The sequence below is a fragment of the Emydura macquarii genome, unplaced genomic scaffold (genome assembly GCF_026122565.2).
Source record: "Emydura macquarii macquarii isolate MOO-44397 ecotype Brisbane River unplaced genomic scaffold, CSIRO-AGI_Emac_v2 contig_3019, whole genome shotgun sequence".
In the NCBI taxonomy this organism is placed as follows: domain Eukaryota; kingdom Metazoa; phylum Chordata; order Testudines; family Chelidae; genus Emydura; species Emydura macquarii.
The window spans coordinates 2,066,499-2,079,811 of NW_027133156.1; the positions used below are offsets into that span (position 1 = coordinate 2,066,499).

General features: G+C 38.6%; 1 protein-coding gene across 4 annotated transcripts in view; it reads right to left on the reverse strand.

Annotated features, from left to right (window-relative positions):
* Window positions 1–13,313, reverse strand: part of KLHL32 (kelch like family member 32) — a 206,472-nt gene that overhangs the window by 161,174 nt on the left and 31,985 nt on the right. For all 4 annotated transcript variants that reach the window (XR_010916570.1, XM_067530050.1, XM_067530051.1 and 1 more), the window contains exon 2: window positions 2,560–2,648. Coding sequence is in view for 3 of the 4 variants with exons in the window: in XM_067530050.1 (XP_067386151.1) it covers window positions 2,560–2,582 (23 nt within the window). In the remaining variant the exon portion in view is untranslated. The remainder of the gene's footprint in view (window positions 1–2,559; window positions 2,649–13,313) is intronic.

The window sequence follows — 13,313 nt, forward strand, 5'->3', positions numbered from 1 at the left end:
AAAAGTTTCACATAATTTAGTTCTATATCGGATACAAAATATGTTAGATTTAAAATACCATAAAGGCCGTGATTCTTTTCTCCCTTACTGCACTGTTGGGTTCAGTGTCCTGATTTATGCTAGTGTTAAGTGAGAAGCGTATAAAGGTTTTGGGCTTTATTATCTTCTCAGGGTAATAGAAAAACAACAAAGGTGCCTTAAATTGTTATATTAGTAGAAAGGAATATCACGCACAGTGACCATTCATGTAACTGACTTTACAACTGGTCTGGATCACATATTATCAACAACAACAGTTTCTGCAGCTAGTACTTCATTAAGAATTCTGCTGGTTGTGTGCAAGCCAGAACAGATTCCAATCTCATTCTTCCTTAGCTATGCTAAGTTAGCTGAACTAATGGAAGCAAAAAGTAGTTCTCATTAGATACATGTCACTGAAAAAGCAGATATGACTCTAAGGCCATACAAGCAACAGATCTGTGGTACCAGAACTTTCCATTTTTTTTACTGTTATGTTTCAGACTATGCCTACAATTGAAGGTGTCAAAGCAACAGAACTCCCTTGTTAATATGGTAAAAGTGGTTTCAAGTAGTAATTAGTCAATAAGTCATATCAATTTTCACTTATTTTCACTTTATTTGTTTTAAAATATGCTTATATTTTAAAACAAATAAATAGGGGTGAGAGGTTCAGGAATTCATAATAGAATACAGAGGTTTTCACCTTTAAGTTGCTTCTTTAAACCTAACTCAGCATGGCTGCAACTTAAAGTTGTCAGATGGCTATTTGGTGGTTTGTGTTAAAGGCTTAGGTGAGTCTTACATGGTGCATAAGAACCAGTACAGACACTTTTGCAAAAAGGTACGTTTCATCTCCCCTGAATAACTCCCTGGTATTTGGACAAAACCATAGAACTCCCTGAGTTTCTGTACTTCCCCACCTAGATTTGCCTGATCCAAGTCTCCTTCACTCCAGGAAACTGAAAGGACAGCCTGATCACATGTGAATAAAAATCAATAAATAAAAGGAATGGAGAAAGAAAACAATTCACATAAAATTGGACAGACCCTCTGCTGGGGTAAATCATGTGAATTATATGTGAATTTATAGCAGCTGAGGGTCTAGTCCTTTATTTAGTTTCACAACAAAGAAATAAGTGTAAAATCATTTCTAACTATTCTGCTTGTGGAATCCTATTGATACAATAAAGTACAGTTATCAGGAAAGACGATCCCATAAAAGTGATATCTTGCTGTTTTACATTTATTCCCTTTTATAACTTCCATAGCAAATTCACTAAGTCAAATCAAAATTTATTATTTTAAGCTGTCAGTGCTCTAAGTTCAACTTGATATCTAAAACATAAAAATAAAAATCCAACTGTGTTTTTTCTGCTTCATTCATCACCACCAACTATAAGGAACACAGAACCAAAGCAAAACTGGCAATTCTTGAATACTTATGCTTGAGGAACAACAGAAGACAGTTTGGTTATGTGCATCTTCCCTTCTCAATGCTAAGAGGAACAAAATATGGATTTTGTCCATAAATTCAACAAAATTGGAAACAGAAGAGCAGATATGTGTAATACACCAATGTTAAATTTTTAGTAATTTTTCTTATTACAGCCACACTTATATAGTTGCATGGTATGTACATCTGTATCTTCATTATGGACAGTTTCAAATGACAGTCATATATGAAAACATTGATCCATATTGATTCACTGTGCCATTTTGTACCATTCTGCCAGTGCAAAGTGGTTGTGAGCCCAGCAGAACCAGGCAGTTCATGATCCCCCCTCTGTGAGGGAATCTTCCAGTGTCGGGGGCATGCCAGAAGAAAAGAGGATATAGTGGGATGCCACTGCCAGTTTGGTCCCTATAGGTTGTAGACAGTGGGGATAAAACAGAGCAGCCTTCTGGGAACCAGGCTGGCGTAAGGTCCTGCAGAAATTCCATAGCATGAATATATTTTGTATAGCACCTTCTGTGCAAACATTCCCAAAACGAATTAAATAATAAATATTGCCTTAAGTCAAGTAGCCAGTAAGATGGATAAATAAGGGAGAAACAGACTGAGGTGTCAGATGGGTAAGGAAAAATAGAAATGAGACTTTTGGAATGATGGGAAAAGGAAGAGCATGAATAAGAATGTTTTGCAGCCTTCTTACAGAGGGCTATTGGGAAAGTGCTCCAATCCCAGCAATCAATCACCAGCCACCATTATGGCTGCACTAGTGCAAAACCCAGTTGACTGGAGGGTTTTCTTTGTCTATACTTTGGAAATGCACTGGCATCAGTGGATATTCATTGCAAATGCCCATAGGCAAATTCCTAATGTAGACTAGGGCATAAAGAATGAAAAATAATGGGGAATTGGAAGGGACTGTGAGGTTCAAGTAAATTACTACAGTCTCATGTTGTCAGTGATAACAGCAACAGTAACACTTAATGCAATCTCTTCTAGGTTATAATCTGGAGATACAGATGTTAAATGCTTCAGTACATGCCAGGCTAAATGACAATGACGTTCTGCACTGCTTTACAGTACCATACCTGAGGCACCTCTCAGATGGCATCCTTCACTTTTGTTCTTCTGAATCTCAGCACTTAAAATCTTGTGGAGGAAGAAGCATACATTACATCTAAAAAGGACAGATAGAGAGAAGGTATATTAGAATTTGAAGCAAATTTGAAGCAGCCTCAGCCTTAAAGATCAAAACTTTTAGCAGGCCAAATTCAAATTCAACATTTTTTAATCCATCCTTGCCACGAAATATTATTGGCTAGATTGACTTTTGCCTAGAGAGAACCTCCTCCCCTCTTGTCTTCCTCGGTACTTCCCACATAATCCCAAGTGACAACTGCAGTCACTGAAGTCTCGGGCATACTCCCTCCCTGATACCAGAGAGGCACATTACGCAAACAAGGTGGGGAGGTGGTGTAGACCCTTAATACCAGCCTGCAGAGTTCACTGGTAGGCAGGGCCACTTAGAATGGTGCAATGTGCCCACTCTCCCTGCCCACAGGACAGCTATGGATGGATTACATCTCCACAGACACAATCCATCCTAGAGGTCCTCCCAGGGTTGGTAGGGCTCTGCACTACCCTCTATTCAGAGCACTGTCTGTATAACTTTTTCCCCCTAAATGTGTAATTGCAAATTAGTTATTTATGATTGTGAAAGATCACTAACTCGCTCTCCCATAGCAAAACATTGGTCAAGTATTGGCTGTTAAAAGCAAACAAATTTATCACCAAAAGAAATAAACCAAGCAAATGTGATGAGATGAGAAACTTGTTGACCTATAGGCTACCACCAACCTTCATCCTGCTCATCCGTTTATAACCACAGAATCATAGACGTAGCTTTGGAAGGAACCTCAAGAGGTCACCTTGTCCATCCCTCTGCACTGAGGCAGGATTAATTAAACCTGGACCATCCCAGACAGGTGTTTGTCTAACCTGTCCTTAAAAATCTCAAAGGACAGAAATTCCACAACTTACCTAGGTAACCTGTTACAGTGCTTAACTAAATTTATAGCTGGCAAGTTTTTTTTTAATATCCAACCTAGATCTCCCTTGCTGTAAACTAAACTGATTATTCTTGTCCTACCCTTAGGGGACATGGAGAGCAAAACTGATCACCATCCTCTTTCTGACAACCTATTACATTAAGACACCTGGAGCTGTAACTGTAACAAACTTAATTTATACAACAGCTTGAAGTACATTACAATAAATAGAGAACCACTTCCAAACTTTGGCAAACTATTACAGATAGCGCATTGTTCTGCTTCCAACAGCACATCAAGACATAACTTATTTTTTTTCTTTTCTCTTACTGTTAGTTACCTAGGCATGTGTGTGTGTATAAAATCAGCTCTCTCTGATATTAGACCTTCCTCCTGCTGCCTGATTAATTCACTGATACCACAATCTGATGCTTGTGTTATCACATGCTTCCATGGTGACAGATTTTGATACCCCCAGCATCTAACTGTGGCATCACCAAACAAATGAAACAAGAGAACACACAAGAAAGCTGTTGGCTTATGTTCACTTTGGGCCTAGTTCTGCCTCCTGATTAGTGCTTTATTTGTGACAGGGCTGCACCCGGAACCTCTAGACTTGGCAGTTCATAGCCCCGGCACCTCCGGCCTTGCTGTGTCAGTTATGAAAGTAAAAAAAATTGCTTGAGCCCTAATTGCTTGAGCTCCAGCACCCTCCTTCATTACAAATTATTGTTCCTAACTCACAATTAAAGAAATCATATTCCAGGTGAACAGGAGCTATAATATTCATTATACATTACCCAAGGGCAGATTCTGCATGGCCCTTACATATGTATGTAGTGGGGGCAGGGGAGATGCAAAGAGCTCTCCCCTTCCCTCCCTCTCCCCTTGCATGAACTGTCTAAAGATCAGCCAGAATTGTTGGCCCTACCCCCTAGTGAGGCATAGTGGCATAAAGAGGGTAGGGACTTCTCTCTGCCTTCTCCCACATTTTCCTACTGCACTGGACTTATACTGGATTGGTGCAGCAAAGCACAGTAAGCCGCAACACATAAAGGTCAAGTAGCATACATGCTCCCCTGAGGCACCACATCACCCCTTAAGAACAGCAGTGCCCTAAAGGCAACGCTTTATCCCAGACTACAGGTCATCCTGAAACTTTTTAAAAGAAATGTAACCTAATTCAGCCCTAAGAGTGTAACAAGCTGAACTGTATACTTGCGTGTGAAATTACTCTCACGTCCAAGTATATTTATATTAAATTTTTAAAAAACCCTACATTAAAAGAATGTTAAGTTCAGAAAAATCAAATACTCAGAAGTTAGGAAATAAGAATAAGATCACCTGAGCAACCTTGTTTCAAACCCCTTATGCTCATGCATGATGATAGAGTCTTTATTTACATGATCACATACTGTTTTTTTCACAGGACTCCTTCAACCTGTCTGGCCATGGACAGAGGGAGAACTGAGAATAAAAGGGAACTTCTTTACTCTCACTTCTCTTACCTCTCACACAGAGGCAGTCAGCAGCCAACAAGAGCTATTGCAAGAAAAGACCTGCTCAGCTCTGCAGCGCTAACGCTCAGTTGCTCCATGGCAATGGCATGTGCACACAGTCAGGTTGTCACATAGGTGAATCCTCAATATAGATGGAATCTTCAAACAATTTTTCTGCCAGTTCTATTGACCATTGGGGATGGATATTTGCAAAGGTTTATAGTTTGGTTGAGTTAGGTGGATTTTCAAAAGAACAGCAAAAATCACAACCCTGGCACCAAGGTAACCTCCCTGCATGGCAACCTCCCAAAGCATGAAGCGACTCAACACAGTTCTAACAAATTTCTAATATGGGCAAAAAACCTAGTCTCTGAAATGGCTGAATCATTTTTGCTGAAATTTCTCACCACCCCTTCCCCCCGAAAAAAATAAGCCTGAGGCAGACGTCCTCACAGAAAATTTCAGCTTGAACAGTTTAAGTTTAGCAAAAGTTATAAGCTTGTAGTTCTCAACCAGGGGTACCTGCACCCCTCGGGGGTATGCAGAGATCTTCTAGGAAGTACACTGACTCATCTAGACACTGACTTTTTATACTGCTCTATATCCTATACACTGAAATGTAAGTATGCTATTTATATTCCAATTGATTAATTTTATAATTATATGGTAAAAATGAGAAAGTAAGCAATTTTTCAGCAGTAGTGTTCTGTGACCCTTTTTTATTTTTATATCTGATTTTGTAAGTTTTTAAGTGAGGTGAAACTTGGGGTACACAAGACAAATCAGACTCGTGAAAGGGGTATAGTAGTCTGGAAAGGTTGAAAGCCACTGTTATAAACAACTGAAACAGAGTAGTATTTAGACCTGGCATACAAGTTTTCCATTAATTTTCTGTAACAGAGTAACTGGAAGAGCGCTGTACTACTATGGTAAATTTAGGAAATAGTTTTTATAGGGAAAAATTGATATGGTTTACTATTTAATGTAATTCACTGATGAAAAGAAGGGAGCAGAGTGATGTATGAAGAATGAAAACTTTTCTCCTCTCTTTTCTCATATACTACACTTTTTTTTATACCAGACAAATTGGGTAAGGGATTAAATTAAAAGGGTATCAGCCTCTTATTCTAATCAGTATATGCTGTGGTACTTTGTACTGTATGTACCGAGATTAAAAATTCATTTTAAAAAGAAAAAAACTTCTGTTTATATACAATTAACAATTATACAATTCTAATCAGTATATGCTGTGGTACTTTGTACTGTATGTACCGAGATTAAAAATTCATTTTAAAAAGAAAAAAACTTCTGTTTATATACAATTAACAATAACATGAAAAAAGGAATATAAAAATGATATAGTCAGGTTCTTTCTCCACCATCACCACTGCCACCGCCACACACGCGTGCGCACACTCTAAAAGGTTTGCTTGGAAGTGGAATTGGTTCATCAGGATTAAAATCTATAAACCTTGTGTCGGCTCCTACAAAGGGAAGTTTTGTCTGAAAGCGAGCGGCAAGATCAGATTCTTTATTGCTTGCCATATTTATTAGGTTGAGAATATTTAGTTCCATAATAGATCTTTTGCATTTATCAAACACTGAAGCTTTTTTATGCTTTGAAAGCAACTTAAAAAATATCATAGTGCCAAATCTCCATCTCGGATAAAATGGTATAGTTCTACTGACTTCCAGAAAGCCACACTAATTTATACCAGCTGAGGATCTGGCCTTATGAGTTTTATTTTTGTTAATCATATAGTTTTGGCTTCTATATTGTTGATAACAGAACAATCCAGAAAAGAAACCATGTTAGGCAATGGCTACTGCGGAATCAGAACAAAAAATGTGCTGAATGGATCTCTGCAGGTTTTATATGAGCATTAGCTAATGATTTATTAGCAGCAATTGAATAGTAAATTTATAAAAGATATTTGGAATCTAAAAGGACAGTCTCCATAGGCTTAAATACATTTTTAAAGGTAAATTAAGTTTTGATTGGAATTTACTTTATAGTGTTCTCTTAAGGCTGCCTACATTTACACACCTTTGTATTTTCAGTTCAAATTTGTTGCCCTGGATTAGGTATATCATTCAGAATCTGTACTGTTTATGCCTCATAATTCAGGTTCAATCGTTTCACTGAACAAGCATTTCAAACTAACATTTTTAAAACCCAGATGTCATGGATATTTACAAGATTCAAAAGTCCCTATATTAAGAGTTTTAGCATTTGAGGTCTTCTCATCTTTATATAACCTAACATTCCTTTACACATAAGGAAATACTATGTATTACAAAGGTTGAAAACTTAATACTGTCTGTTCTATTAACTGTCTTAAATTACTCAACCGGTTTAAAGGATTAGTTTATGAATTCAAGGATAAAGTTTTCCACTTAAACCAAAAGTCATCATTTGACCTAAATCTCAATGCTCTACGAGAATATTTCATTGTGTTGGACAGATTGATTGGAAAATAATGGGCCAAATGGAAAGCATTAGTTTCAATATAGATGCTAGATACAGTATATTTAGAAAATCCATGCCTTTCTTCTTTCAATGTACAATTCCTTTTAGAGTGTTTGCCTCTTACAAATCTATTGAGATGGAGTAAAATATATTAGTTGTTATGCTAAATTAACACTTTTTGTTTTCTCTGTCATTCCTTCATTAATGCAGTTAGTGCATAAAACAGACCATAGTATTAAAATTCCCAAACAAAAATTATACAAAGATGGACATAAAAGGTTGGGAGAAAATTAGGTTAGGGCAAAAAACAGGAAAGGGATGCTGTAAGTTTCCCAAAAAGCACTATAAACCCAGGAAATTCAAAGCTAAAAAAATGTAAAAGAAATGAAAATGTGTATGTAAGTGTATAGTCCAGGTACCCAAACAGCCTTAACTCTGCCCTACAGTGATGTCATCTGAGAACCATATAATTAATACATATTAATGTTTTGAGTCCCAGATAAGATTTTTTTTAAAAAACATCATATTTTTACCTTTTTTCTTCATGGTGTGACTGCAGGGCTAAGTTAAGATTAAGGTTGATAGGGCTCTGTGATTTAAGATTTTAAATATTGTTTTAACATGTAATAATCTGTTATTAGTGATGTAGTTAAGGAATTGTTGGTTTACAAATTATGTGATTTTAAATTGATAGTGTCCTTTTAAATGTTTCCTCTCCCGCCCCTCAATATTTATTCTCAAGTATAAAAAGCCCATTAACTTAGCTTTAGAAACATTACTGTGACATGCAAAATGTACTCATGTTTCCAAGTAATAGCTAAATGCTGAATCCTCCTGTTCTTATTAAAAAAAACAAACAAAACAAACAAACAAAAAACAAACAAAAAATCCTATCCAAGATTATTGGGGAGTAAGAACAGCAAGAATTTGGCATAAACATATTACTTTTACCGCCAAAGCTATAGTCACTGCTTACGAGAAATGCATCCAAGTGTACTGAAATCAATAGGACTTGAGCTGCGTATCAGCACAGATGTTTGCCTAATTTGTTTACATTTATTTCCATTTCTTCCACAGGATAATTTACAAGAGGGGAAGTACTTCTGGTTATTCCAATAATTAGTATTAGCATTGTTACCAGCAGAATCTGATTTTTGTTGTTTTTCCTTCTTATAATCTTACTCTTTCAGCTTTCTTCACAACTAAATATAATTTGTATGCTGCAAAATTTCAGCTTTTGGTTGCTTTGCCTCAACTCAATAAAAATTCTCCAATCGTGAGTGCAATGGGACCATTTAGACCTATAAAGTTACTTATGTTTGTAAGTATTATCAGGATCAGGGCCTGAGTTTCTATACATGATATTTTGTTCAAAACACTATTCAAATCTGTTTTGTCTCAGGTTAGCAAGAAAATATATGTGTGTATGTGAAACCCAATCAGTGATGGCTGGTGGCTTGTACAGCTTTTGTACATAATGTGAGCTTAAAGTTCACCAGGCTAAAGTTACAGATTTTTGGAATAACTATAATGTATTTACTTCATGTAAATATGAATCCAAAGTTATTCTCAACTGTACTACTACTAGTTTTGACTGTGCTATATTATAATTATTTGCAACAGCCTTGATAATTCAGAAATACAGTGATTTAAATCCCAGACCTGAGCAATCTTAACTCTAAATCAGCAGGAGAGTGTAGATTATTATAAAAAGACTGACTCACTTCTCCAAGTGCTTAGTGAGTTGCTGAGACCTAATAGTGGGAACATGTGACAAAACCACCCAAATAAGACATAACATTGTTTTGTATAAATTTGTCTACTTTTAAGACAACCTTATATTGGTGATTAATGAATTACATACAAAAAACAACAGGAAAAAATGTTATTTAGATTGCAAAGTCAAGCACTCAAAGTTAGCAAGACCCAGATATATAGTTGTCCTTGCTACCTTAATTCTGCCCCCTTGTGCATTCACTCTGTGCATTGAATGAGGCAGGGGTCCTGTGGGAAAAAACCAGCATGTGACCACATAATTAAAGACTGTATCATGATGCATATGCATAATGGGGCAGAATTAAGTTGCATGGTCAACTGTAAATAGCATTTCTTAACTTTCAAGAACTTGACTTTGCAACCTAAGTGAGATTCTCTTATGTATTCATATTTAATTTCTAGAGGCTTCTTGTTGATTTTTTAAAGGAAAAAAAAAAAAACTAATTCTATTATGTGCAGCTGTAACCGCTTCCCCATCATGCATCACCAGAGTTTGAATTCTGAACTTTCACCACTGTATCACGGACAGCTGTCACTTGAACAATAACTATATCATCCAATAGGAAGAGAATGCTGCTATGCTATAGTAATGAAAACACTGCGGTTACTACGTGCTAGATCCAAAAGATGGTTGGGAGAGCCAGGCATGATTGACACGCACACTCACATTCCCCCCTCAGAAGTTTGTGGGTGGGGGAAGAGCCTGGCCCCTGAGGGGAAGTATAATACATGTAGACTAGTTTTTTGGGGTTTAGATTGTATAGTTCTACTGCATTTACAGGGCAACTGTTTGATATGTAAATAGTATTTTAAAGTTCTCTGTCTTACAAACACAAAGAAACAAACACAAATAACTGAACTGCTTATTAGCTGGATAGTCTTGTGTACGTGAGTATTTTAAGTGGCTGCTTACAAATGCAGTAAAATGTTAGCTCCCAGTGCCACAACAGTGAGCCACACAATTAAATAAAAGTTGAATTTTGGTGTCCATGTAGAGGTATCTCAAACTTTTCCTCCTTCATTTTACTCACAGAAGCAAAAATAAAAAGGCATCTCAATTTTACAGTCAGATTTGTATTTATTTCAACGGATACTTTAAAAGATACAGAGGGAGACACACACCCCCAAGCATTTTCAAATAGTCCTGCAACCCTGCCATTCACAGCTTGCAGAAAAGAGAAAGGATTAAAAGAAATTTTTTTTAACTCAGTCAATCATAGAAAAGGATGTAAATGCCATTAGCCATTATTCAGTAACTGTGCACTGTTTAGGAATTACCTTGCATAGCCACTGAGTGGCAGAATCACACCTCGCAACTGTGCAAACCTCTAGGAGATAGAACCAGAGAGTACTTCAGGGATTCCATTTTACCCAAACCAAATTCAAAAGCAAAACATCTGGCAGTCACCGGAACAGAAAGTTTGCTCTGATCTCTACAAATGCATCCTCATGTGGGAAAAGGCACATTCTTACCGTGTTAGCTAACACTGGATAACATGTGGAAAAACCCTACTGAAAACAAGTCTGTTTGAGGTTTTTACACATTAACGAGTCAAAGCACAACTTGTTCTCACATTTGACTAGTGTGAGTTGGAAGAGTGTGGTGATGTTAGTTAAGTTAATCTCCATCAATGAACATAAGTTGCCGACACCAAACATGACATGTCTGGCAGACTATGTTAGAAGCTTCTATTTCAAGGGAACACCAAGAGCTTGTCTAGATTAGGATAAAAGGTGTGTTTTCTTAAAACGTTCACCAATGCATTTTAACGTTCTAGTGTAACAGGGCAAGATGTATTTGAACACATTAGCCAGTTGTGGTGAAACTCAGAGAGGCCTAGGAGTCACTTTGACGAGCTAGAATATGTCAAAATCCTTTTATCCTTCTTGTAACAGGGTATGCTGACTCAGAAGCTAATTCAGCTAGAGTCCTGCTTGGATTCGCAAATGGGGATCCGCATCTGCGGTAATCATCTTACTGCGGACCGCCATCCGCAGTTGCGGTGATCCACACCCGCAGGCATCTGCAGCTCTGGGGCTCCAAAACCCCGTCAGGTAGCTGCCCAACAGCTGCAGGGGAACCACACGGAACAGCTGATTGATTGGCCTTCCTCCCTCCCCCCAAGAGCTGTTCAGCGGGACACCCCACAGCTGCCATGCTGGCCGCTGATCAGCTGTTCCGTGGCATGGGAGCCTCACCAAACAGCTGATTGGCGGCTGGCAGGGTAAGCCCTAGTGGAACAGATGATTGGCAGCCAGCAGGGGAGCCCCCCAGGAGCTGTTCAGTGGGGCTCCCCTGCTGGCTACCAATCATCTGTTCCATTAGGGCTTACCCTGCCAGCCGCTGATCAACTGTTCTGCAGGGCTCCCCTACTGGCCGGGAGCCCGGTAGAACAGCTGATCAGCAACTGGCAGGGGAGCCCCCCAAAACAGCTGATTGGAGGCCAGCTCCCACTTTCTTATCTCAAAAGCAGGGAAGCAGCCTCAAAGGCTATGAGCTGCAGAGAGCTGCTTCCCCATCTTTGAGATCTGCATCCACTCCACTATCCACCAAAAAAAGATCTGTGTATATCCGTGGATATAAAGCGGATATCCGTGGATTTGCAGGGCTCGAAATTCAGCACCCAGTCACTCAAATCCCCACCAGTTTATATTAATGGAGCTCTGATTGAAAGACAGGAAGTCAGCAGTGGAGGCCAATTATCTCAGTGGAGATACAGCTGAGGGTTAATAGAGTGGAAGTAACCCCAGCAGGTAGGACTATATAAACAAACAGGGAAGGAAGTGCTGGGAGGAGAGTAGGGAGCCTGAAGGAAGACAGAAGTAGGCCAGGATTGGCAGCTGCTATTAGTGTGCCCTGCCCCATAAGCAAGTAGGGAAGCTGGCTAGTGCTTGTGAAGAGAATACATAATAAAGCATGGTGATGGTTAAGAAGACATGGAGTGGTTGTGGTTGATGACTGAGGTTGGAAAGGATTCTTGGACCACGCAGTGACACTTCTGTAGACAACCCTTTAAGCTGTGAAAGTTGGTGTGTGTGGCTACTACTAGTCTTTTTTTTTTTTTTTTTTTTGCCGTCGGCCATTTAGGAGTAAAACATATTGTTTTTTTTACTCCTATTATGCTGAGAGTAGTGGTGACTGCTTGAATCACAAACCTCTCCGAGATTACGTGTGAATGCCCCCTTCACTTAAGTGTTTCTCACACTATCTTGCAGGGCCACATCTAAAACAAGTCCTAATACTTTGCCCAGAAACCTAGTACCATGTTGGCAAGGGATTTCACTGTGCGGGGGAGAGAAGGCAGAACAGACAAAAAACTGGGAGAGATGGAGAGACATTCAGAAGGAGCAGCTGAAATCATAGTGTCTGATCCCTGGAAGAAGCCTGGGAAGAAGTTTTTGGTTCAGGGTGCAAGCTAAAGAAGTGTTCTCAGTGCTTCTAAGAAAAAGAATATTTCATATTATTTGATTCCTTCTGCATTCAGAGACATTGGATTTTGTACATTCTTAATAAACAAACAAAACTGCATTAAAGAAATACCTGACTATTACCTAATTTTACTCCCAACTAGAACATCCCCAGGGCCCCAAACTTTGACTTGTCACTCGGGTCAAAAAAGAGACAACACTTTCAAGTATGGGGTTTCTGCTTAACCAGGTTATAAATCAATTCTCAATAAAGGAGTCTCTCTGCAAGTAATTTTTTCAAGCAGTTAAATCATCAACTTGCTAAGCAAATGCAATGCTATCTGGATCCCTGGGGTCTATACTAGAGGCTATATAGCCTGACCTTCCAAAAAAATGTTTGGAGTGATGACACACTAGAAGTGCAGACACGTAGTATAGACACTGCACAATCTGTCAACACAAATTCAACTGCAATCTCTATGCTGACTCATAGATCTACTTCTCTACTTCACATGTGTCTTCTCCTATCCGAGCCAATATCTTGACCTGTCTCTCTGACATCTCCACGTGGGTGTCTAGCCAAAAGCTCAAGCTAAACAGTGCTAAAACAGAGCTCCTAATCTTCTACCACACATCCCCTC